The sequence below is a fragment of the Diabrotica undecimpunctata genome, chromosome 8 (genome assembly GCF_040954645.1).
Source record: "Diabrotica undecimpunctata isolate CICGRU chromosome 8, icDiaUnde3, whole genome shotgun sequence".
NCBI lineage: Eukaryota > Metazoa > Arthropoda > Insecta > Coleoptera > Chrysomelidae > Diabrotica > Diabrotica undecimpunctata.
Window position 1 is genome coordinate 15,134,539 of NC_092810.1, and position 26,031 is coordinate 15,160,569.

General features: G+C 30.7%; 1 protein-coding gene across 1 annotated transcript in view; it reads right to left on the reverse strand.

Annotated features, from left to right (window-relative positions):
* LOC140447204 (uncharacterized) overlaps nucleotides 1–26,031 on the reverse strand; it is a 141,960-nt gene that overhangs the window by 17,024 nt on the left and 98,905 nt on the right. Inside the window, exon 4 of the mRNA XM_072539717.1 lies at nucleotides 2,246–2,379. Within this exon, the coding sequence (XP_072395818.1) occupies nucleotides 2,246–2,379 (134 nt within the window). The remainder of the gene's footprint in view (nucleotides 1–2,245; nucleotides 2,380–26,031) is intronic.

A 26,031-nucleotide genomic window follows, 5' to 3' on the forward strand; every position in this document is an offset into this window, starting at 1 on the left:
GAAAAGAACTTGATAAGTCCAATTTTTGACAGTTCTTGTACAAAATCCCTGTACAGGAAAAGAACTTGACATGTTCATTCCAAACAGGAGAAAACGTTGATAAGTCCAGGTAATCCCAGATTGGCAACAATGGCATGAGACATTGAGTAACATGATTTCTACAGTTTCTTTGTTTTAAAGGTTATGTTAGTGCTTAGCTTGTTTTACTTTAACGTGAAAATGATTATTTACAACGTTTTATACTTTTATCTGATAATCAAAATAATCATGGCAGATACTGGTGAGTGTTCGAGTGATCAATTACCTTTTGTTTGTGAGAAAAACTCTAAGAAAAAGAAAAGCTTTGGGAGGATGCAAGATGTTTCAATGAAACTAAAGTTACAGTCTTATGTAACTGGCAAAGCTTGTATATATGATCTATTATATGACGAAATGAACTTATATTTAGCGGTCTTTGGTTCCTGTACAACGAAAAAAGGCTAGAAGGCCAGAGAATCAGGATGGTTTTTAAGACTGCACTGTCTGTTACCATGTGAAAATGAAACGGGAAGCTACTGTGGAAGATATCCAGGTTTTTAAGAATGCTTTTGTCATTTCATGGTATAATACGAGGTAAAGTTGATGTTCTTGTAAATGAATTGAAAAAAATCAAACGAAGCTTCTAGGGGCTTACGAGATTTGAATAAAAATCGCTCTTACTAAATGGACGAAGATTTGAAAAAAGCAGTCCATGAGCACATAAGTTCTTTTTCTATCAGAAATAGTCACTATAGCCTCAAAAGGTCTTCAAGGACCTATTTAGATGACTCATCAATAATTAAAAACATGTTTGTAATAATTAAAAAAAAGTATTTCAATTTAATGTAAAAATCCTCTTACTGTTCTTATGAAAGCTGTAGGTACAATTTTAATCTTGATTTCAACATTGGATTTGGATATGCAACATCGGATACTTGTAGAATGTTTGATACGTATACTGCGGAAAAGAAAACGTTATATTTAAAAATAAACTTGGAAAGAGATGCAGTTATGCACAGATGCAGGTTTAGTCAAGAACTAGAAGCACTTAAAACAAAACAAAAACTTCACGTGAGAAAACAAGCAACTTTTTATGAGAGAAATGGGAATGCTAAAAAAATGCTATGAAATTGTCACAAATAGAAGCCATTACTATAGGTTATAGCAGGAATTGTCCATGTCCTAACATTGAAACCAACGATGTCTACTATAAGAGGCAACTATCTGTGTATATTTTTAATATACATGTGCTTTAAAATAGTGGGAGCTATTTTTATATATGTATATCCAAAAAATGTTGGAATAAACGGTGCAGACGAGGTTTGTTCATTCCTCTTACACTATATAATCCCCCTGATCCTAATGTTGAAGAGCTTTATGTTTAATATGGTTCGTGCTCGGGACAAAACAAAATCAGTGTTCTATTCAAGTTTTGCCGCTTTTTGGTCAGGAATCTGAAAAGACTCAAACTGATAAAAATAACATACCCTATGCGTGGACACTCATAGTTGTAATATCTTGGTCATGTGATTAGAGGAAAAAAGTACCGATTGCTCCAGTTAATTATCCAAGGAAAGATTTAGGGCAAACGAAGCGTGGGGGGACGATGTATATCTTGGCTGCACAATTTAAGAGACTGGTTCCAGTGCACATCTAACTAATTTTTAGAGCAACAGCTTCAAAGATACGAATAGCAATGATGATTGCCAAGAATTCGTGGACACTCATACCTTGTGTGTGACAAGAATACGTCTTGTCACTGTTGACAGAAAAGAAGTCTGTGAGCTGGAATAAATCAATGAGATAGCTTTAAATGTATAAAACATAATAAATAGTTTTGAATTTGGAAAAAAAAACAAAACAATACATCTTTGATCATGAAAAGGTCTATTTGTGAGAATAGATTCCGGATGATTGTTGCCATGAAGTTAAGTGTTTTAGAGTTAAGCCTACGATTATTAATTCTTGGACAGCGTACTTAGACTAAAACTTAAAAGAAGCTGTCCTGCCCAACCCGATCTATCCGAAAAATTTTGTTTAAAAACTCACGTACCCAACTCACATACCCAATAATATATTTTTAAAATTATCCTCAAAACTACCATTTTATTCGAAAGCCTGGTTTTAATTTGAATTTGAATTACCTCATCTTTCGTCATAATTTGTTAAATATACACAATACTTAATATAACAGACTTATTGACTAGCCTATTTTTATAACACTTACCGTATAATTGTTGAGAAAAAACGTCAGTGAGGTTTTGGGCCTAGAAGGCGAACACGAACAATTGGCCCGCAATATATCCCCGTAGTCCAACGGTTCACCGGTTACGCTGATTGTTGGAGGGTATTCTGGTAATTCTGCAACAAAAACGGCTAATTAAGCGACCAAAGAGGATTTCCGCTAAAATTAAATATGCCCGGAGTAATCCGCTGGCTCGATATTAGCCAAAAAAATGTAAAATGTTTAATGAACCAGGTCGAGGGCAATAGCGTTATTATGTTCTTTTAATAGCATTTCAAAAAGTTTATTTGGAAAAATTACATTATACAAAACTTTATATATATATATATATATATATATATATATATATATATATATATATATATATATATATATATATATATATATATTGTGACGATTGGGGTTTATAGAAAATAATTTATAAGTTATATACTACATAATATTAGATATAAAAAAGTATTTGATTGTTTTAAATAAGTTATATACTAGAGAATTTAATAAAAATTATTTATGTGAGGGCATTTTTAATAAATTAGCATATAATAATTGTAAAAAGTTGTATTTTAGTAATTTTAATGTTGTAAATAGATTTAAGTGAGCCATGTGCTTAGGCAACCAACTATACAGTGGATTGACAGATAGAAATTAATCATAATACGAATATAAGTGGGGTTATAATAATAATGTTGGTTTGAGGTGTTTAATTTATATATATTTGATGATTTAAATGTTTATTCTGATCTGAAAAGCCTAAATGTCAACAAAATTATCAATGGAACATTAACGAATTCTTCAGAGTGCAGAGTGTGACCATTGTTTACAGTCGAACATTCTCGAAATAATGATTATGGCGGTGGATCGAACAGATATTTTTTTCGAGAACATCTATATAGAAGTGATAGAACACATTGGAACATGATTTCTTACCAGATGGTTCTGGAAGATTGAAAAGATATAAATACACGTGATTTGGATTCAAGATGGCAGTTTTTAGTAAGAAGTCAGTCAGAAAGTTTTTAGTAAGAAGGCAGTTTTTGGCAGTTTTTAGTCAGAAGTCAGGCCAGTTTATTATGAAAGTTAGTAGAGTGAAGTAAATTGTTCAGAATTTTCAAGACAGTCAGTGAATCAGTTACAAATAGTCAAATTGTTTAATATAGTGAGTTAAATGAAGATTAAAAATTATGCATATATTTAATGCACATTTATAATTATACACAAATAATTATTGAAGATAAAAAAGGTATATTGGAAGAAATTAAATTATATTATGGTTGGAGATTGGTATAAATCAACTTATAATAATTGGATATTGGTATATTGAAAAGAAGAATAAATATAAATGCTGTTTGCTGGTTTGGTTGGTGGTGTATAAATGCTGGTGAAGAAAACTATATCTTAAATTGGTAGAAGCTGATAATTGGAAAAAGTAATTTCACAAAAAACAAGGATAACTGAAGTACGAAGACATTCAGTGGTGATTAGAATCTATATAGTGGAAAACAGTTCATTTAGGCATTCAGTGAAAGAAAGGTACAAAATTTTGTTAATATAATTTAGTTAGTGTCATAACAATTTCAATTTTGAAGATAGTTTGTTTAAATTTTAGATTGTCTATAGAATTTAATTAGTTTTATAAGAATATCAGTTTAAAGATAGTTTATTTTAAATTTACATTGACTAGGTTAGATATATATGTGTGTTTCATAATAGTTATAATAAAGATAATTTAAAAAAGTACTTACAAGCTAATTCTTTGAGAACCGCAATAAAAACCCTATATTATTAAAAATACTCATTGCTCATCATTCAAACAAAAAACACATCATAACAATTTGGCACCCAACGCGGTGGCTCTCTATTTAAAAGAATTAGTTTGGGAAGATAAGTGCTCTCATATAATTAAATTAATTATCAGTAGAAAGAAAAAATTATAGATTTTATTTTTAATTATATTTGAACAAGTAAAGTCTCAAAATGTCTCAAGGAAAGAAAGGTACAAGAAGCAAAAAGAATGAAGAAGATGTGGAAGTAGAAACACAACCTATACAAGAGGAGAGTTTAGTTCAAGTTCCACAAGATACTGCAGAAATGAATCCAGAAAGAGAGGAAAATGTCAATATGGCAGCTTTGATGTCATTAATGATGCAGATGAACAAGACAATGGAAGAGAATACAAAAAAAATAGAAGAGAATTCAAAAGAAATCAAAGAAGACATAAAAAAATTGGAAGAGAATTCAAAAGAAGTCAAAGAAGACATAAAAAAATTGCAAGAGAATTCAAAACAAGTCAAAGAAGACATAAAAAAATTGGAAGAGAATTCAAAAGAAGTCAAAGAAGACATGAAAAAATTGGAACAGAAATTGGAAGAGAATTATAGAAAATTAGAAAAGAAAATAGAAGATAATAATAATAAAATTGTAAAACAAATGGATAAAAAACTTGAAGCTGCAGAGAAAAAAGTAGCAAATGAAATAAAAAGTATACGGAATGACTACAAGAAAAGGATAGACAATGAGAGGACAGAAGTAAAGAGGATTATTCAAGATAATAAAATAGATATAGAACAGAAAATAGAGTTACAGAAATGTAACTTAGAAGTAAAAATTAACGAAGACAGGAGAAACACAGAAGAAAAATTAGACGATATACAACAAAATATCCAAATAAATAGTAATCAAATAAGAAATGTGGAACAGAGAATAGATGATATTTCACAAATGAGAGACATAGGGAGACCTTACTTAAATTTAACAAATGAGACTGGGATTAAATTCTCTGGTAATATAAAAAATTTGCATCCTAGAGTATACATAAATAGTTTAAAACATAAATTAAGATTTGTGAATAATATTAATGATATTAAAGATTATATTATTAGAATGACATTAAATGACAATGCAGCAACTTGGTTTGCTAGTATTGAGAATGATTTAGATAATTTTCAAACATTTGAAAATAAATTTTTAAATTATTATTGGGGTGAATTAGAGCAAGCCAAGTTTAGAGAAATTCTATATTTTGGAAAGTATAATCAAAATTTAAAATCAAATATGGTAGATTATGCATTGAAATTAATAACAGTTGCAAAATATTTAGAACCACCACTTAGAGAGGATGAAACAGTCTTAAATGTATCTAGACATTTTGATGCTGATGTTGTGCAAACCGTAACTGTACAAAATATTCAAACAATAGAGAGTTTTATTAATTTTATTCAAAGAATACAAAGAGGTAATATGACAAGTAATAATAATAACAACAGAAAAAACAATAATAACTTTCAATATAATAAAAATGATAATCAACAATACAGACAATCATATAACAATAATACTAGGTATGGTAATAATTTACAAAATTTTAATAATAATAACAGTAATCAAATTAGACAAAATTGTAATAACAATACTAGTTATAATAGACAACATGTTAATAACAGTACTAATAATAATAGACAAGATTTTAACAATAGAAGAAATACAGAGCGACCTAACTATAACAGACAGGTAAATTGTGTTCGAAGGAATAGAAGCTGCGAAGACAGGGAACGAAGTAGTACAAGGCAGGAAAATGTGAGTAGAAGTCATAGTAGGGAAAGACATAGGACATCAGATCCAAGTGGTCAGATACAATCTGACAATTCTAATAATCAAAATTTTGTGCAGTAAACTTTCTGAATTACAAGTTAGGCCATTGCTATTATGAAAAACCTTCTGAATTTATTTCTTTAGATGAAGAGAAAATTATTGAATCTATTAATTTAATTTATATAAATGCTTTGGCCAAAAATAAAATGATTAAGATTATGATAGATACTGGTTCAGAAAGTACTTTAGTCTCGGAGAATTTTATTTTTAATACATTAAAATTATCAGATATAATAAAGATTCCAAAAATTAAAATTATTGGTGCAAATAATAAGAAGTTGGGTGAAATTGATAAACTAGCCAATTTTAAAATTAATATTCTTAATAAAGAAATTAATATGCAAGGATTTATTGTCAAGGATTTATGTGTTGATATATTAATGGGAAATAATGAATTGGAAAAGAAGAAAGTAAAGACAGATTTTGAAGAAAAAATGGTAACTTTGGAAGGGCAAATAATTAAATTTATGCAGAAAGATGAGGTGGAAGAAGGAATAAGAGTTGATAGGATATTATTAAAAGAAAATAATGATGTTTATGAAGAAGAAATGTATTTTGATGATAGGGATATGCCAAAAAGAATGTAAAGAATAATTATTGTAGTGAATATTTAAGGAATGGAAGTTTTAAGCAGATGGATGCCTACGAGGCGGAGTGCGTAAAATTGGAAGCAAGGAATAATGAGTACATAATGAAGAATAATGTTATTTGTAAAGAAGAAGATATGATGAAAGTTTTAAATTGCCCTGAAGAATATAAATCAATAGTCATTTCCATATTGCAGCAACACAAGGGACTTGTCAATAAAGAAAATAGAATTGCACAGAATTATATCCATAGTATAAGAGTTAAGGAGGAAAAAGATTTTAAAACAAAATCATACCCAATACCATATAAATACAGAGAAGAAGTAAACAAAACAATTAATAATATGTTAGAAGATGGGATCATTGAGAAGGCAGACACACGTTTTATTAACCCCATAGTAGTAGTACGAAAAAGATCAGGTGAAATCAGGTTATGTTTGGATGCAAGGAATATTAACAAGATTACTGAAAAGCAATTTGAAGCACCAATGAGTATAGATGGAATATTAGGAAGAATTACAGGAATGTCATTTTTCACTAAAATCGATTTACAGCATAGTTTCTGGTTAATACCTCTAGAAAGAAAAAGTAGACAGTATACAGGATTTCAGATAGATGGAGTAGTATATCAATTCAAAGTAGTACCATTTGGACTTCAATCATCTTGCAATGCTCTATGTAGATGTCTTCATGATATTTTGGATCAATATGAACATTTTGTAATTCACTACATTGATGATATCTTAATTTTTTCTAAAACGGCTGAAGATCATGAGAAACACCTAAAAACTATAATAAATAGATTAGACAAAGTTGGACTAAAAATAAATCAAGAAAAATGTACATTTTTTCAAAAAGAAGTCATATATCTAGGTTATAAACTTAACACTAAGGGAATCGAAATGGATCCAGAACGGACACAAGTCATTCAGGAATATGAAACACCACACAATTTAAGAACTTTAAGAGGATTTATTGGAATAATTAATTATTATAAAAGGATGATACCAGATCTAAGTATAAAAGAAATTCCATTACTTGAACTACTGAGAAAAGGTGTAAAATGGAGATGGGATCAGAGAAGAGAACTAGCATTCCAAGAAATTAAAAACATTTTTCTGTCAAATTTGAAAATATACTATCCTGACTACACACAGCCATTCACATTAAGAACAGATGCATCAATAGAGAGATTATCAGGGGTATTATTACAAATACATGATGGGGTCGAATACCCAATACAATTCATTTCAAGAATTACAAAGCCACATGAAAAGGGTTACTCAGTTTCAGAATTAGAACTAGCAAGTATAATACACTGTGTCACAAAATTAAGATTTTATTTGTTGGGTAATGAATTTACAATAGAAACAGATCACCAAGCTTTAACGTCTATATTAAATAACAAATATGGAAACAGTAGAATACATCGGTGGAGTCTAATACTTAGTGAATACTGCTTTGAAATCAAATACATTTCTGGAAAATCCAATATAGTGGCAGATGCTTTATCAAGGTTAGAAAATACATCACAAAAAGGGCAGCGAACAATAAAAATTGGATTAAATCAATTAGTAGACAGTACTGGATTATATTCTAAAGAAGAAATTATAAGAGATCAGATCAATTTGAGTGAAAAACAAAAAGTCCTTAGGAAAGATGGGGTATATTATAAAATAATAAATGGCATAGAAGTATATGTAATAACTAGAACTTTAGCAAAGAAAATATTGAAAAATTTACATAACAATTATATGCATATTGGTTCAAGAAAGCTATGGATGCTATTTAGGGACAATTATTTTGCAAAGAATGACATAAGTATAGCAAAAGAAATTACTACCCAATGCCCAATATGTCAACTAAACAAAGAAAAGAATTTCAAAAACCAGAACACATCAAAAAATTGATTTATTAAATTTAATAAGGTATGAGAAAATTAATATTTAAAAAAATAATAAATAAATTATTTATTTTAAATATTATTTTTGGGGTATTGTGACGATTGGGGTTTATAGAAAATAATTTATAAGTTATATACTACATAATATTAGATATAAAAAAGTATTTGATTGTTTTAAATAAGTTATATACTAGAGAATTTAATAAAAATTATTTATGTGAGGGCATTTTTAATAAATTAGCATATAATAATTGTAAAAAGTTGTATTTTAGTAATTTTAATGTTGTAAATAGATTTAAGTGAGCCATGTGCTTAGGCAACCAACTATACAGTGGATTGACAGATAGAAATTAATCATAATACGAATATAAGTGGGGTTATAATAATAATGTTGGTTTGAGGTGTTTAATTTATATATATTTGATGATTTAAATGTTTATTCTGATCTGAAAAGCCTAAATGTCAACAAAATTATCAATGGAACATTAACGAATTCTTCAGAGTGCAGAGTGTGACCATTGTTTACAGTCGAACATTCTCGAAATAATGATTATGGCGGTGAATCGAACAGATATTTTTTTCGAGAACATCTATATAGAAGTGATAGAACACATTGGAACATGATTTCTTACCAGATGGTTCTGGAAGATTGAAAAGATATAAATACCCGTGATTTGGATTCAAGATGGCAGTTTTTAGTAAGAAGTCAGTCAGAAAGTTTTTAGTAAGAAGGCAGTTTTTGGCAGTTTTTAGTCAGAAGTCAGGCCAGTTTATTATGAAAGTTAGTAGAGTGAAGTAAATTGTTCAGAATTTTCAAGACAGTCAGTGAATCAGTTACAAATAGTCAAATTGTTTAATATAGTGAGTTAAATGAAGATTAAAAATTATGCATATATTTAATGCACATTTATAATTATACACAAATAATTATTGAAGATAAAAAAGGTATATTGGAAGAAATTAAATTATATTATGGTTGGAGATTGGTATAAATCAACTTATAATAATTGGATATTGGTATATTGAAAAGAAGAATAAATATAAATGCTGTTTGCTGGTTTGGTTGGTGGTGTATAAATGCTGGTGAAGAAAACTATATCTTAAATTGGTAGAAGCTGATAATTGGAAAAAGTAATTTCACAAAAAACAAGGATAACTGAAGTACGAAGACATTCAGTGGTGATTAGAATCTATATAGTGGAAAACAGTTCATTTAGGCATTCAGTGAAAGAAAGGTACAAAATTTTGTTAATATAATTTAGTTAGTGTCATAACAATTTCAATTTTGAAGATAGTTCGTTTAAATTTTAGATTGTCTATAGAATTTAATTAGTTTTATAAGAATATCAGTTTAAAGATAGTTTATTTTAAATTTACATTGACTAGGTTAGATATATATGTGTGTTTCATAATAGTTATAATAAAGATAATTTAAAAAAGTACTTACAAGCTAATTCTTTGAGAACCGCGATAAAAACCCTATATTATTAAAAATACTCATTGCTCATCATTCAAACAAAAAACACATCATAACAATATATATATATATATATATATATATATATATATATATATATATATATATATATATATATATATATATATATATATATACAATGTGAGTGAGATTAAAATCTCACTGTAAATAAGGATATCGGTCAAGGAGAAAAAAAAAATAAAAAACTATTTCAAACTTTTAATAGAAAATGTTTCGTGCAATATTTCTGCACTTCTTCAGTTCTAATGATAGGAAAGTCATGTAAAGATGTCAAACAATGTCAAATGCATAGACTTAGGTGTCAAAATATACATTTAATAACTACAATAAAATTACAGTAAAAACACATTCATACTCCTCTCACTCGTGAGACAGATTGAGACTCCAAACTCGAACGAAACCGTATCCTTCTTGAAAATAGCTCCAAAATGGGTGCCGAAACGTCGAGCTTTAAATTCTCAACGCGGTTCTTCCCGAGAACTCAGTAACATTTTCATTTATCTGATTGCGGAAATTTATCCGAACATATATATACATATATATAATACAGGGTGAGTTAATAGTTCGACATCAGTAGATAATTCCATTAAGGTATAGAATATCCAAAAAACTTATTTAGAAACAATGTAGGCGATGATAGTAGTCTCCATACTTGGAAAATATGTGGAATTCTACAGGGTGAATAATAACTACGTGGTACAGCAAACATACAATTTTTTAAATGGGACACCCTATATATTTTTTCAAATTTGTATTCATCTCATAATTCTTGTTTTTATAAATTGGGCTTTGCAGTACTATACAGAGTATTTAACAAGTGATGACCGTTTTTATTTCGAAATCTCTATAAAATAAACACCATGTATATAAAGAAGTAATGCATTCATAAACAATTATTTATTTTATATAATAAAGTAAGCAATATGTTGTAGTATATAAATTAAGTTTAACTAAAACAATTCACAAAAGTTTGTATACAGAATGAACTACAAAACCAAATTACGAATGTCGTAATTTTTAAAATGATTCATCCTTAACGAATATGTTTTTTACACGACGGTGCTCCAGTTAACCGCATTGCTCCTATTAATTTACAATCATCTAAATAATAATTTCCTAAGAGGTGCATAGGCAGAGGAGGACCAACTCTTTGGCCACCGCGATCACAGGACTTCTTCATAATTGATTTTTTTATGTGGGGCTATATAAAAGACCTTATACCAGAAGCCTCCAACATTAGACTAGGCGGGATCTGTAGAAATTCAGACCATAATGGACATTTTCCATAGGAAGCTATTTTTTTGCCGAAATCCCTTCAGGATGTGCCCAATAATTGAAAAAAAAAGTACAAAAAATGAAGTTAATCCTTTAAATGTTTTCGACTTTCTAAACTTGACTTACAAGCTCCATATTCCACCTAAAAAAACTTTTTAATATATTTAAAACGTGTGCTAAATTTTGTTAAGATCGGTCGGATAGGTTTTGCATAATAATTTTGCAATCCAGCCTACTGGAAAAAAATCGCAAATTTTCAAATTTATAGTAGGCCCTAAATAAGGCTCTCAGATAGTTGCAAATTTTTTTACATATAAAGGAAGGCTCAAACTTTCAAACGCTTTTTGTAAAATTCAAATCGGTTTACTAGGAGAGCCTAGAAAGTTTTAAATATTTTTAAGGCTTATAAACAAATTGAATAACTTTACGAGCTTTAAACATATCCTTCCAAAAGAAGAAAAAGACTTTAAAAAAAATTATTGAAGATTGAGTCAAAATAAAGTTTAATTATGAAAAAAAAAAGTTTTTTTTTTTCGTTCGCCTTTGTTTTAACAACTTAAATTATTTATTAACAATTTATAAATACATATTTGTTTACTAAAAGTGACAATTTACTTCAATGTATAAATTGCAAACTCAAAAAAAATGCATGAAGAAAAAATGCAATTACTTGTTTAACATACAATCGTTTATTGCAAATTTCCCAATTTGCAATTAAAAATGTTATTTGAAAATATTATATTTGAAATCCTTGTCGTCCGAGACATCGATTCAAAAAAAAGAGCAAAATTGGTTAACAAGAAGCCAAGATAATGCAATTTTTAGCGCGCGCTATGATTTTGAACTCGCCGATTCACATTTCGAGTGAATGTCCCCCACCACCACCTCTCATGCATTTCGAGCGATAGTTTACGCGAAAACGGTTTTTTATTTGTCATTTTTATGAATGTTGGCATGAAGCGCATTACGTAAAACTTTTCATATAAAAGGTACTTGACAAGACGAAGGTATTTGTTTAAAAACGAGCCCTCTATCACTTATGGTTACACGGCAAATGTATGCCAACTTTGACCTTCAATATCTCGGCAACCAGTAAGCCGAATGTTTTTTTTTTTTTAAGAAGCTTCTTTTCATGTTCTTTAAGTGTATAAATTTTGAAAATGATATGTTTAAAGCTCGTAAAGTTATTCAATTTGTTTATAAGCCTATATATATATATATATATATATATATATATATATATATATATATATATATATATAAAAAATGTTTAAAATTTTAAAAAAATTTCTAGGCTCTCCTAGTAAACCGTTTTGAATTTTACAAAAAACGTTTGAAAGTTTGAGCATTCCTTTATGTGTAAAAAAATTTGCAACTATCTGAGGGCCTTATTTAAGGCCTACTATAAATTTAAAAATTTGCGATTTTTTTCCAGTATGCTGGATTGCAAAATTATTATGCAAAAACCTATCCGACCGATCTTAACAAAATTTAGCACACGTTTTAAACATATTAAAAGGTTTTTTTAGGCGGAATATGGAGCTTGTAAGTCAAGTTTAGAAAGTCGAAAACATTTAAACGATTTTCATTTTTTTGTAATTTTTTTTTCAATTATTGCTATGTTTTCAACAATAAACATTAAATTTTCAATTTCTAGCTACCGAAATATTGTGTAAAATTTAATAACGAAACTTTTAACTTCTTATAATTTTTTCTCTAGGATCAATATTTTCCGAATTCTAAACGGAAATAGGAGCAAAAAAATGAGAAATTTTCAATTGTTTTCAGATTTTGTTAAATAAAAAATTTAGCACAGGGTTTGCGACTGGCGCATATCGTGATTATCGATATTGGGCACATCCTGAAGGGATTCCAGCAAAAAAATAGCTTCCTATGGAAAATGTCCAATCCAAAACAGATCCCGCCTAGACTACATCGCCAGACGATATGAATAATAGAATGAGAGAAGCGTTTAATAAAATTGACTTACAAATGTGGCTCGGTCATTTAAATATTGTTGTAAATTTTTTTTCCGTTAACGGACAGCTCCCTTAAACGGACACTTTATGCGGAACGACTACTGTCCGTTCAAGGGACGGTTCACTGTACTGATATTGTAATAATGGTCCTCTATTGGTCTGTACCTAAATCACCTTAGATATGCGGATGATATACTCCTGATCTCCTCGGAACGACAAGAACTAGAATTAATGCTGAATGAACTTCATGAAAAATCACTGCAAAAAGGCCTAAAAATTAACTTCAACAAAACAAAAGTAATGACAAACACGGAAGAGCAAGAGGCAATAAAAATAAAAACAGAAAAAATAGAACAGGTAAATGAGTATATATATCTAGGACAAGCAATCAGAGCTAACAGAGAAAATCAAACAGCCGAAATATCGAGACGAGTAAGAATGAGATGGGCAGCGTTCGGCAAACTTTCTTACGTCCTAAAAACTCAAACAATCCCTCTATACTTACGAAGCAAGGTATATATCTCCTGTATAATACCGGTGCTCACTTACGGAGCACAGACATGGACAATTACACAGGCCAATTTAGATAGGATAAGGAAGGCACAAAGAGCGATGGAGAGACAAATGTTGGGTATATCACTTAAAGATAGAAAACGTAACCAGTGAATCAGAACCAGAACAAAGACAGTAGACGCGATAGAACAAGCAGCAAAACTGAAATGGAAATGGGCTGGACACAATGAACGTCTCCAAGACAGACGATGGAACAATGCCATCGGAAAGTGGCATCCATACAATGCAAAGAGATCAAGAGGTAGACCACAGATGGGGTGGAAAGATGACATCAGGAAACAAGGAGGTCCCACATGGCAGAGAACAGCCCAATATAGGGAAAGATGGAGAGAACTGGGGGAGACCTACATCCAACAATGGAAAATAGAGAATAGGTTCAAAAAAAAATTGGTCTGGTATAAGCTCATATGGTACTGGTCTGGTATATGTCAGAGGATCTTAAAGCTTGTCTGTTTTTTTTTTAATTTATTTAAGATATCTTTAATTTTTATTTTGTGATTTTAATGTAGTCTTTATCAGTTTCTTCTTCTATTTCTTCCCTATTTTTTGTGTTTAATATTTTTATTGTGAAGCTCTTATGTTCACTGTCCGTTTTTATATAAAATAAAGGATTTTCTTCGACTTCTAAGGATTTTGTCTTTATGTTTCTTTACTCGATTAAGCTCATGTAGAACTTGTATTTTGACATAAATTTACTTCGAAGTAGAAAATACTCTAATTTTTAGTTTACGAAATGTATCAATAGAAATATCAATGTCCTGCACGTCCTTAAACAAAGTTTCCATTTTTGTTTTGTAAAATAAGTAACGTTTAAAGAAATATAACACTTTTATAACTAACATATCACAAAAGCTCGAATATATCGAACTAAAGTTAAAGGTCGCATTAAATTTACATATAAAAGTTTTCAGAAACTAGCTTGAAATTAATAAAGTTTAAAATATGTACATATAAATTGTGAAAATTTATGATGAAAAAGTAAGTTTTGTAGTATGTTACATATATTTCAAAATTACATCACATAAAATTGGGAATAAGTGGGTTTTTGGGCAGCTTTTCACAGTAGTTCCATAAAAATATAAAAATAATTTTAATTAGGCACAGTCAGTAATACTAAAAGAGTAATCAAAAAACCCTCAATGGATAATGTTAATGGAGCATGTGAAAAAGAATATTTAGGATAGGAATTGAAATGTCCAAAAATGTCTTAATTGTAACAACGACGAAAATCGAACGTCTTTCTTATCGTCTATTTAAATGTTGGTGATTAAATCTACAAAATTTTAGACATTATGTTAAGTCAATTTTCTCGATTTCCCCAAAAAACTTTATTAATGTTTTGTATTTTGGGAATGATTTCCGAACTGAAAACAAACACATCAAAATAAACTTATTTTAAAGTTAAACTGAGGGCTTATTTCTAATAAACACAGTAAATTGTGTTAAAATGCCACCAGAAAAAAGGTTTAGAAAATTATTAAATGGCATCGCCGAGTGTCGTTATAATCTCGCCGTGGGACCTTGGTTTGGTAGGCGTGGCCACAGGTCCCTTTTGTTTCTTCTTATTCTTCTTTTTATGTAAACATGACTCTGTCTCTTTTTCAATGTGCCTCCAGTAAGTTGTTTTTCCATCGTTTTCGTGGTCTTCCTACTGATTATCTTCCTATTGGGAACCGTCCCTTGCCGTCTTTACTATACTATTTGTTGTCATTCGACTTATATGATCATTTCATTCTGCTTTTCTATTTCTTACTCAGTTTTTAATGTTCTCCAACTTGCATCTATGTCGGATATCTGTTGCTCTGTACTTTTATGTTTTTTAATTTCCTTAATGCTTCCTTTACCTCTTCATCTACAATATTTGTTATTTGTTATTTTATGTTTGGCTGTATATTCCGATGATGTTTAGGTCTTCCTTTGTCATTCTTCCCTTTTGTGGTTCAATCTTTTCTGATTTGTATGGACACTCTTTGATGTGATTTTTGTACTTTTGGTGTATTAGTAGGGCCCTGTTTTCTTTTGCTACTTTACTGTAGATTCACCTAATCTTTCCTTTGTCCTTTTTCTTTCTTTTTTATTTCCTGTAGAGCGCAAATGTCTACTTGTTTTTCTTTTAGCATTTAGGTTATTTTTTCGTCCTTTGAGTTAACCGACCTGATATTCCATGCAGTAATTCTCATTTGGGTTTTGGATATTTTTCGCTTGTCCTTATTTTTTGCCGTATTCATCTTTATATGATCAATCTTATGAAGGATTCCTGTACATTGAATCTTTGATCAATATTCGATTTAATGATTAGTAGGTTAACCTTGTCAATTACGCTCCACATTATTCATCCGGACTTGGGACCAGCTGTGGTAACCGCAAAGCTACTCAAACAAGCTAGTTTTTTTATAATTCATTAATAAAACCACAAAAACGTAACATTTTTATTTTATTTTCCATATATTTGTTACATTTTTTCGGGTATCTGTGAATACTAAATAAATCTTCTTTTTAAATATTAAATAAAAAAATTTTTAAACAAAATTTTCATGTTGGCTATCTTCTTCTTTAAGTGCCGTCTTCTGATCGGAGGTTGGATATCATCATCACTATCTTTACTCTATCTACTGCTGCTCTGAAGAGTTCTATAGAACTACGTTTAAACCAGTCGCTTAAATTCTTCAACCATGACACTCTCCTTCTTCCTATACTCCTTCCTTTTCTTATCTTTTCCTGTAGTATCAGCCTTAGCAGTTCATATCGCTTTCCCCTCATTACGTGTCCCAGATATTGTAACTTTCTTATTTTTATTGTGTTTATTATTTTGCATTCTTTGCCCATTTCTCGCAATACTTCCGTGTTAGTTTTTTTCTGTGTCCATGCTATTCTAAGTATCCTCCTGTAACACCACATTTCGAAGGACTGTAACTTATTTGTGTGTTCTTGCTTTAATGTCCAGCTTTCAAGTCCATATTGCAGTATCGAAAACACGTAGCATCTCAGTGCTCTTAGTCTCAGTTCTAATCTAAGGTCTTTGTTGCAGAGAATTATTTTCATTTTTACAAACGTATTTCTTGCTATTCCTATCCTGGCTCTTATTTCAGTTGTTAGATCATTATTGTCTGAAATCCAGGTTCCTAGGTATTTGTATTTATCAACCCTTTCTATCGGTACATTTCCCAAATGTATGTTTGTTGGTATATTTGTTTTCTTTGTTATTATCATGTATTTGGCTTTTTTTATATTCATTTTTAGTCCATATTTTTCACAGAAACTATTTGTTTTGTTTAGCAGTAATTGTTCAGCAGAGCTTGCCATAATCACGGTCTCATCTGCATATCTTATGTTGTTAATAGATCTTCCGTTAATTATTATTCCTTCACTTTGAGATAGTAATGCGTCTTCTAAAATGGCTTCACTATATACATTAAATAGTAATGGGGACCTTATTCCTCTCCTGATTTTAATTTTTGGACTGAGTTCGTTATCTATTACGATTTGAGCTCTTTGATTCCAGTAGAGGTTTGTTATTATTCGTAAGTCCCTATGGTCTATGTTTTTTGTCTTTAGAATTTGGACTAATTTTTCATGTCTTACTTTTGTCAAATGCTTTTTCAAAATCAACGTAACAAACATACACATCAACATTCACACCCATGCATCTTTGAGCTAACACAATAAAAGTAAATAACGCTTCTCTGGTTCCTAGTCCGTTTCTGAACCCAAACTGACTATCATCTATTCCTTCTTCCAGTTTTTATTTATACGACCATGTATTATTTTCAGGAATAATTTGAGAATGTGACTTATTAGTGATATTGTTTTGTATTCACTGCAATATTCACTGCACAGTAACTAGCGTTTGTATTTTTAAGGATAGCACAAAAGGTGGAGAGTAACCATTGTTTCGGTATGTGTCCTTTTTTATATACTGAGTTAAATAATTTTACTATAATGTCTAAGCTTTCATCATTTATGCATTTTAAGGTTTTTATAGAGAATTTTTCTGGAATTTTTGCTGTTTTTTATTGCCATTTTAATTTCCTCTTTTAATATCTTTAAAACCATATCCTCTTCTACTTGTTGACTATATAATTGTCAAAAACAATTAAATTACAAACTAACTATCTTGTAAAGTTGGCATTCATGGCATTAAGGATTATTTATACTTTTCTATTCTAATTTATTTACAATTTGTCAAAATTTATTTTTTTTATGTAAATAATTTTTTTAATTAATTTTTTTAAAGAATTTCGTTAACAAACCTAATTTTATTTGGTGAGTTACTACTTTTTTACAATTATTCGTTCCACTTTATCAAATAATTTGTATTTTTATTTTAGCTATTGAAAATAATTGTAACCCCAAATTGAAAGCTCGAGTAGTAAAAAATAGTTATCTTATAGACCCTTGTTATTAACTCCAACCCATCTTTCAAATATTATGGTGTTGGAGCACAAATATGTCAAACGTTTGACGTCTGAATAGGAATCAATAGAACGATATAACTGTTATTTTGGTATCTCTACCTCGTCAGCCGTTCGAGCTGATTCAGAGTCAAATCAAAACGTTAAACCAAAATCTCTAATGTCTTTTGGAAGACAGTTCATTAAAGACAATTTTTTATTGTTCATCATCATCATCAACCTGTATTCGTCCACTGCTGCACATAGGTCTCCCTCAGCTCTTTTCTTCTGCCTATGTCTTGTGCGACTTGCATCCAGTTGTTGCTAACTCGCTTTACGTCATCAGTTCATCTAGTTGGTGGGCTTCCTAAGCTCCGTATTGCTTCTTTTCTTGGTCTTCACTCTAAAATCCGTTTTATCCATCGCTCGTTTGATAATCTGGCGACGTCTGCTGTCCAATTCCATTTTAAGGAGGCGAATTTTTCGATAGCGTCTGTTGTTTTTGTTCTACGACCTATTTCTTCGTTTGGGATTCGGTCTCTCAGAGAGACACCCAACATCTGGCGCTCCATAGCCATCTGAGTCACGCGAATCTTATTAACTACCTTTTTTGTGAGTGTTAATGTTTCCACTTCCTAAGTGAGTACCTACAGGTAACACACATTGGTCAAAGATTTTCCTTTTGAAGCAAATGGGTATAAGATCTAAATACATAGTTTTATTAACCAAACGCTGCCCAAGCTAATCTTATGCGACGTGGAAGCTCACATATCTGGTTACCTCTGCCCACCCGAATTTCGGTTGGGCAGAATTGGAACAAAGTTTTGATTTAGCACCAGATTAGTCATTATTTGCGTATTGTTCATATTAATCTTTAGTCCGACCTCCAAGAAAGAGTGATGTAATTGTTCAAGCATTATTATTACATCATCCATACGATCGGCTATAAGGACGATTTCATCTGTAAATCTCAAATGACTGAGGTTCTCTCCATTTACGTTGATACCATGCTCGTTCAGATGTGCCTTCTTACAAGTATGTTCTAAAAGCGTCGCGAATAGCTTTGAAGAGACTATGTCTCCTTGCTTGGATGAAGAAAGAGAAACTTATTACAAAAAAGACTGTTGCTAGAGATGGCTTTCATAGCACAAACACAATAATATAATCAAAAAAACAAATATAAATCATCTCCGTGAAATTTATTCTATTTTTTTTAACAGTTGACAAATGACACATGAAATTTAAGAACTCTCTGGGCTTGATCTTATACTAAATTTGAGTTACTCACCATATTATCACATAGTTCGATAGGGTTTCAACAAAATTAAGTCTTTCACCTCATGTTTTAAAGTTTATTGGCGATAAATCCTTCTTTTTTCTTATTTTAAATTTTCACCTTGTTTCAAAACAACTTTGATAGTATCTAAAGAAATAACTATTTATGTGAGCTAAAAAATCATGTCAATAACATGGTCACTAAAATCTTTTTCGTGGCCTATACTGAGAAAAGAAGAAGTTTAATTTTTTTAATGTATTATATGATTGTTTGTAATTTTTTAATATATTGACCTGCTTTCTTTATGTCATTATCCTCACATTGTAAGTACAAGCATATCAAAAGATTGTGGTTTCTCATGTAACTATTGTAGCATTTCCTGATGACTACCAACGAATTTTTGACATTAAAAAATAAAGAGTACACATAGCATATATTGTTTAAGCGGTTTTCCGAAAAAAAGTCTTTATATAGGTATATAGGTATATATATATATATATATATATATATATATATATATATATATATATATATATATATATATATATATATATATATATGTATATATATTATTGTGATATTAAAAGTCAGAGGTGCGCCAAGCAATTAATTAGCTAATTAATTAATTAATTAAACTTATTTAAATGATGCAATTATGATTTTATCACAATATTTAATTCTCTTATCTCAGGGTTATATTCGTGCTTCAATATCTATGCTTTACATATGATAGGTAAGGTCTAAGGAATATCGGAATAATAGTCATATATGATACAAAATTATATATTGAAATAAAATTCACACCCAAATATCTTAAACCAAAAATTTCTCATACAATGATTATCAAATTTTTGTTCTACGTACGTGAACCTTCAAAAATTAATGTTATATACTATATAAATTAAAATTTCAAATCCAAATTGTTGTTGTATATCTCCTGATAAATATTTATGTCTTTTCTAAAGCAATTAAAAGAAAAAACTTTGTTGATAAAGAAAAACTGACGAATAAAAAAAAACTATCTCTCTGAAGATGAGTTGTCCAAATACTTGTTCCTTGTAGCCTACACTATCTATTCTTCGCAGTTCCCTAAGTAATCAGCAATCTTACAACAAATTATTGCGAGCCTCTCGTCTTCAATGATCTCCTTCAGATGCACGTATCGTTCAAAAGACGCTAGCCTCTTCTCTCGATAAACTGAATCTCTCGTTCCGGCCTGAACAGTGACTCTTGGAATATATAAGTAGAAAAGTATAACTTACAATATTTTACTAGATCAGCTTCCGTCAGGATACACTTAGTCCACGAAAACTCACAAACATTCACTTCTAATGCTTACTATCACTTGGGAACCGTCAAAGAACAACGACTGTTCGCCTTGCACCCTTGGAAAAAACTGATTATCTTTTTTCCCTGTAAAATCTAGCTAAACTCTCCTTCCTACATAAATCTCCCACTTTTTCCACCCTTTGCCAATCAAAGTTCGTCATACGTATTCCTATCTGCCATTTAGATAACAAACAAACAATTTTACCTACAATTATAAATTTCCTAAAAACTATTAATATGCTAATCGGTTCTACAAATTCTTAAAAACTAACGGAGAATTATACATTTTAAATATTTCGATTCTATTGTCTTATTCACCGTATCGGCGTATAAGTCTATTTGGAAAATCCACTCTCGCATTGTTCTATTGTTTCTTTACGTTCATTTCACTTAAGCTATGTCACTCGAATATATTTTACAAAGAAAATAATTTATGCATATCTTAAATTTTGTTTACTACAGGTAATCCAAAGATAATGGACTTTCATTTCTTTGAAATATCGTTTATAGTTTATCAGTTGAAATATTTTGAATTATTATATTTTATAATTTGAAATATATTACGAGCAAACCAATATTAGTTTTAATTTTACATAGCATAACAATATATATATATATATATATATATATATATATATATATATATATATATATATATATATATATATATATATATATATATATATATATATATATATATATATATATATATATGTATATATATATATATATTTCCTTTATGCAATTATAGAAGACACGCCTCAGGATTAAAACTTTTTCTGAAAAACTTAGGAACAGAATATAGTCTTTTCTTTAGGCGGAATTCCTACAAATTCGCTAACAAAATTAACTCCTTTGACAATCGACATAACCCAACAGAGATTGTAGTTGTGACCCAAGAGTCCTCCAGTGTCGACATCGCCTCGTCGAGACACGACCCTTACAAGACGTGTGTAAGAGCTTAGGGTCTGCCCTGAAGAGCGTTGATATTCGATAAAAGTTTCACCACATTCCTCATCAAATATTTACACCTGGACGGTGCTATCTGAATTGAAAGAATTATTGAAAACAGGAACGGATTTACGTTATATTGCTGTTGAATTTATGTTTTGTTTTAGTTGTATTTCTAAATATTTTACCAAACCTGAAATTAACTATTTAATAATTTGGTTCAACCCATGTATATATATACAAGGATTTCCACAGTTTTCACTGTATTCCTTTACTCAACCGTTTTCTCCAATTTTTACTGTTTAGCCAGTCCCCTTCCTGTAAGTTTCTTCTACTCATTGCTTCGTCCACCTCATCTCTGAAAGATCTTCGGGGTCTGCCTCTCTTTCTTCTTCCTATCGGGCTCCACTCTGTTATTCTATTTATCCACCGATTTTGGTCTGCTCTTCTGACATGTCCGTACCATGTTAATCTCTTCTGTTCGATGTAGTCTATTATGTCGGAGTTCATTCCCATTCTCCTCTTAATCTCCATGTTATTTATTCTGTCTCTTCTTGTTACTCTGCAGCTTCTCCTTAGGAATTTCATCTCTGTTGCTCTTATTTTGTTTTTGGTTTTCTTATTTATTGTCCAATTTTCACACCCATAAGTGAGGATACTTCTTGTCATGGTATTATATATTTTTTTCTTTGTTTTCATGCTGATGTTCTTATCCCATAGTACCGGGTTCAATTTTCGTATGCAGTCTCTTGTTTGTCCTAGTCTATTTTTTATCTCTTCCTCCGTTGTTCCTTTGTTTGATATTATGAAACCTAAATACTTATACTTGTCTGTTCCTTCGATTTGTTTACCTTCGTCTATTTCCAGCTGTTTTATTTCTGTATTCTCCGTTGTTAGGTATTCAGTTTTCTTTAGGTTTATTTTCATCACATTCTTTGTATATTCCTGCTCCAGTTTTCTCATCATAAAACTGAGGTCATCCTCGTCTTGTGCGATCACTATTTGGTCGTCGGCAAAACTTAGCGTATATAGATATTCGTTCCTTACTGGTATACCCATTCCTTCGCACTTTCTTTTCCATGGTTTCAGGGTTTTTTCCAGGAATATTTTGAACAGGGTGGGGGATGTGGAGCAACCCTGTAGTAGTCCCTTTGTCGTCTTAAATGGCCTGCATATTCTATTGCCCGTTTTGATAGCTACTTCGTTATTCTTGTAGAGTGCTTTTACCGCGTTTATTATTCTTCGTGGAACTTCGATGTCTTCCATTGCTTCCCATAGCTTGGTTCTAGGTATTGAGTCATATGCCTTCTTAAGATCAACAAAAGCCAGATGGACGGATCTATTTTTGGCCATTCTTTTTTCTATTAGTTGTTCTACCGTGTAAATGTGATCTAAGCATGCTTTCCCCGCTGCCGTCCGAAACCTGCGAAACCTCCGAAACCTGCCTGGTCTTCTCCGATTTTATCTTGTATATATATTTCTAATTTTTCCTTTATGGTCTTTCCATACAGTCTGCCTATAGACGATATAATGCTGATTCCCCGATAGTTTTCGCAGTTTTTTCGCATGTGAAGGGCAAAATAAAAATTGTTATATGCTTGGCTTTTATTAACACTTAATACTAAATCAATTTTTTAAAGTGGCAGAGCATAAGTCTTTCGTGGATGGACACAGTTTTTTTTTTATTAGAGGCAGAGACTTCGAACGAATCAAAAAAGTACTCAGAAGACACCAAGAAAGCTTTTTCAGACCGAGCATACCAGAACAGAATAACAAGAACTTTAAATGGTGGTAAGTTAGTTAGATGTTTGGTTTACAGTCATTTCTTGCGGTTAGGGGAAGGTGGGGGAATATCGACCGAAGGGTAATATTGATCACTCTATCAACTGGGACCAAATTACTTTCACGGCACAGAGTGGCTAGATTGGAATTTTCCAGGGAACATTTACATTGGAATTTAGAACAATGGAGTAATGTTCTTTTTACGGATGAGTCGACATACAGTTTTCAACCATCAGATAAGAGAGAACGGGTATGGCGTCGAACTAGAGAGAGATTTGAGGAGAGTGCGCTTTCAGTCCCCGCGTTAGCCATGGAGGGGGTTAGGTGGTGGTATGGGCAGAAATATCCCGAGAGACGCACACTAAATTGGTATTTATTGAGGTTTCGTTGACTGCACACCGGTATATTAAGGAAATTTTAGTTAATCACGTAGTACCCATTTCTCAGTATATTGGCGATGATGCTACTCTGAAATGTGTGTCACGTAATATTTAGAGGAAGTTGGTATTATTAAAATCAACGGGCCAGCGTGTTCACCAGATCTGAATCCAATAGAATACGTTTGGGACATACTTGGTAGAAATATTAGAGGTCGTGAAGTCGCACCAGCCTTAATTAACGAACTTCGCTTGACTCTAGAAGAGGAATGGCAAAATATCCAGCAAGATAATATTTGCAACCTCATAGACAGCATGAGCCGACGTGTACAGGCAGTTATAGAGGGTAGGGGAGACAATACAAAGTATTAAGTTATTTTTTAGTAGTTTTTCTTTGTTATTTGCGTCAAAACTCAGATCATGTCGTTGCTTTAATCATTATTTAAAAACAGTGCTTCTGGGATGTCGATATAATAATTATTCGATATCAGTCACCACAGCTTCATCGTCGTATTACAAATTAATACAAAAGATAATGGTGATAATAGGAAAAGTCGTGATTTGTGGGTGGCAAAGTCATTTCGCTTCTAAAAATGAAGCAATGCATATTTTTACATAAAAACCAAAACCATATTATTTAAAAGACATAGTCGCAACCAAAAAACGAGGTTTTACAAAAATCAGTTAAAGGAGTTATTCCACAGGATGTTTTAAAGTTAGGATAAAATCCCACCTTTCGATTAACCCCGTATAATAAGTTAGGTACAAAATCATATTAAAAAACTTACTATACTAAATTAAAATTTATAGATTTTTACATAATGTGCTAAAAAAATCATCCAAATTGGGCTAAAAATAAAAAAAAAACTGAAATACTTTGAATTTGACCAAAATTTTCTCCGCGTATTTTTTGCATCTGAGTGTATATGTATATATATTCAAAACAGTTTAGAGTAAGATAGTTAAGTGGTTTTAAAGTTTGTTAATTGTTTAGTACCAAAGATGTACAAATATTTCAAATACGTATAGTTTATTTTTATGAACGAGAGAGTAATTAGCATAATTTTAACTGGTAGCTCCGACCACTCCATGGGCGTGCTCAAGATTAATTGAAAAATTACTTTGAATAATTGTAAAAAATAAATGAATTATTTCAGTGTTATAAAGTGTTATGTGTATGTAAACAAAAGTGACCTCTTTTATCACACACTATATTAGAACTGACTGGCCTACATTAAAAAGAGTTTTAAAAATTCACATTTTTTTTAATTTTTAAAAATTACAAAAGAGAAAAAGAGTTTTTAAAACCGTCTAAGGTATGTTAAATAGATGAATAAAAATATTAATTTAAAACTTACAGCTACTTGTTACAAATCCAAATCAGATTCAGAAGATGAACTTTCAGAACCAAGATTTATAATAACTGGCTCGATCATTTTATCAGTAATATTGTCCAGCTTCCACATTTTTTCCTCTTCTTTAATAGTGTGATTTACTGCCTTTTCCCAGTTTTCAGGTTTTACATTATTTACGGCCTCCAAAAACAACTGTTTAACATCATGAATTTTAAAAGTGGTATTTTTTCTTGAAACTTTACTCTTTATCTGTGTCCATACCAGTTCAATCGGGTTTAATTCACAATGATATGGTGGGGATCTAAGTACTGTCATTCCACGATTTTTGGCAATTTCATCAATTTCGTATTTTTAAAATTTTTCTTTATGAAGGGCACACAACGAATAAAGTTCCTTTCATATAGATCCGGGATGGTACGTAATATTTTTTGAACTCAGCCAATTCTGCAAGTCTTTTTTTAACCACTTGGTTGTGGGCAGTCCTTCTAGAAGTCTGGAGTGATAACTTGCATTATCTATTACTATTACACAGTTCTTAGGAAGAAGATCTATCATTTGTTCGAACCATTCTTGAAAGACATCAGCGTTCATGTCTTCATGGTAGTCACCGGTACGAGTTGATTCAAAAGTTAATAAACCACCTTCAACAAAACCGTCTGAACTGCCAATGTGTACTATTATCAGCCTGCGTCCCTTTCCTGATGGTGGGTTTAAACCAGTAGATAAGTTATTTACAAAAGCGTGCCTTTGACTTGTAACAGTTTTATCCTGCCAAAATTTATTTGGTGTATGACCCTCGTTGATCCATGTTTCATCAAGATAAAATATTTTTCTTTTTTGGTTT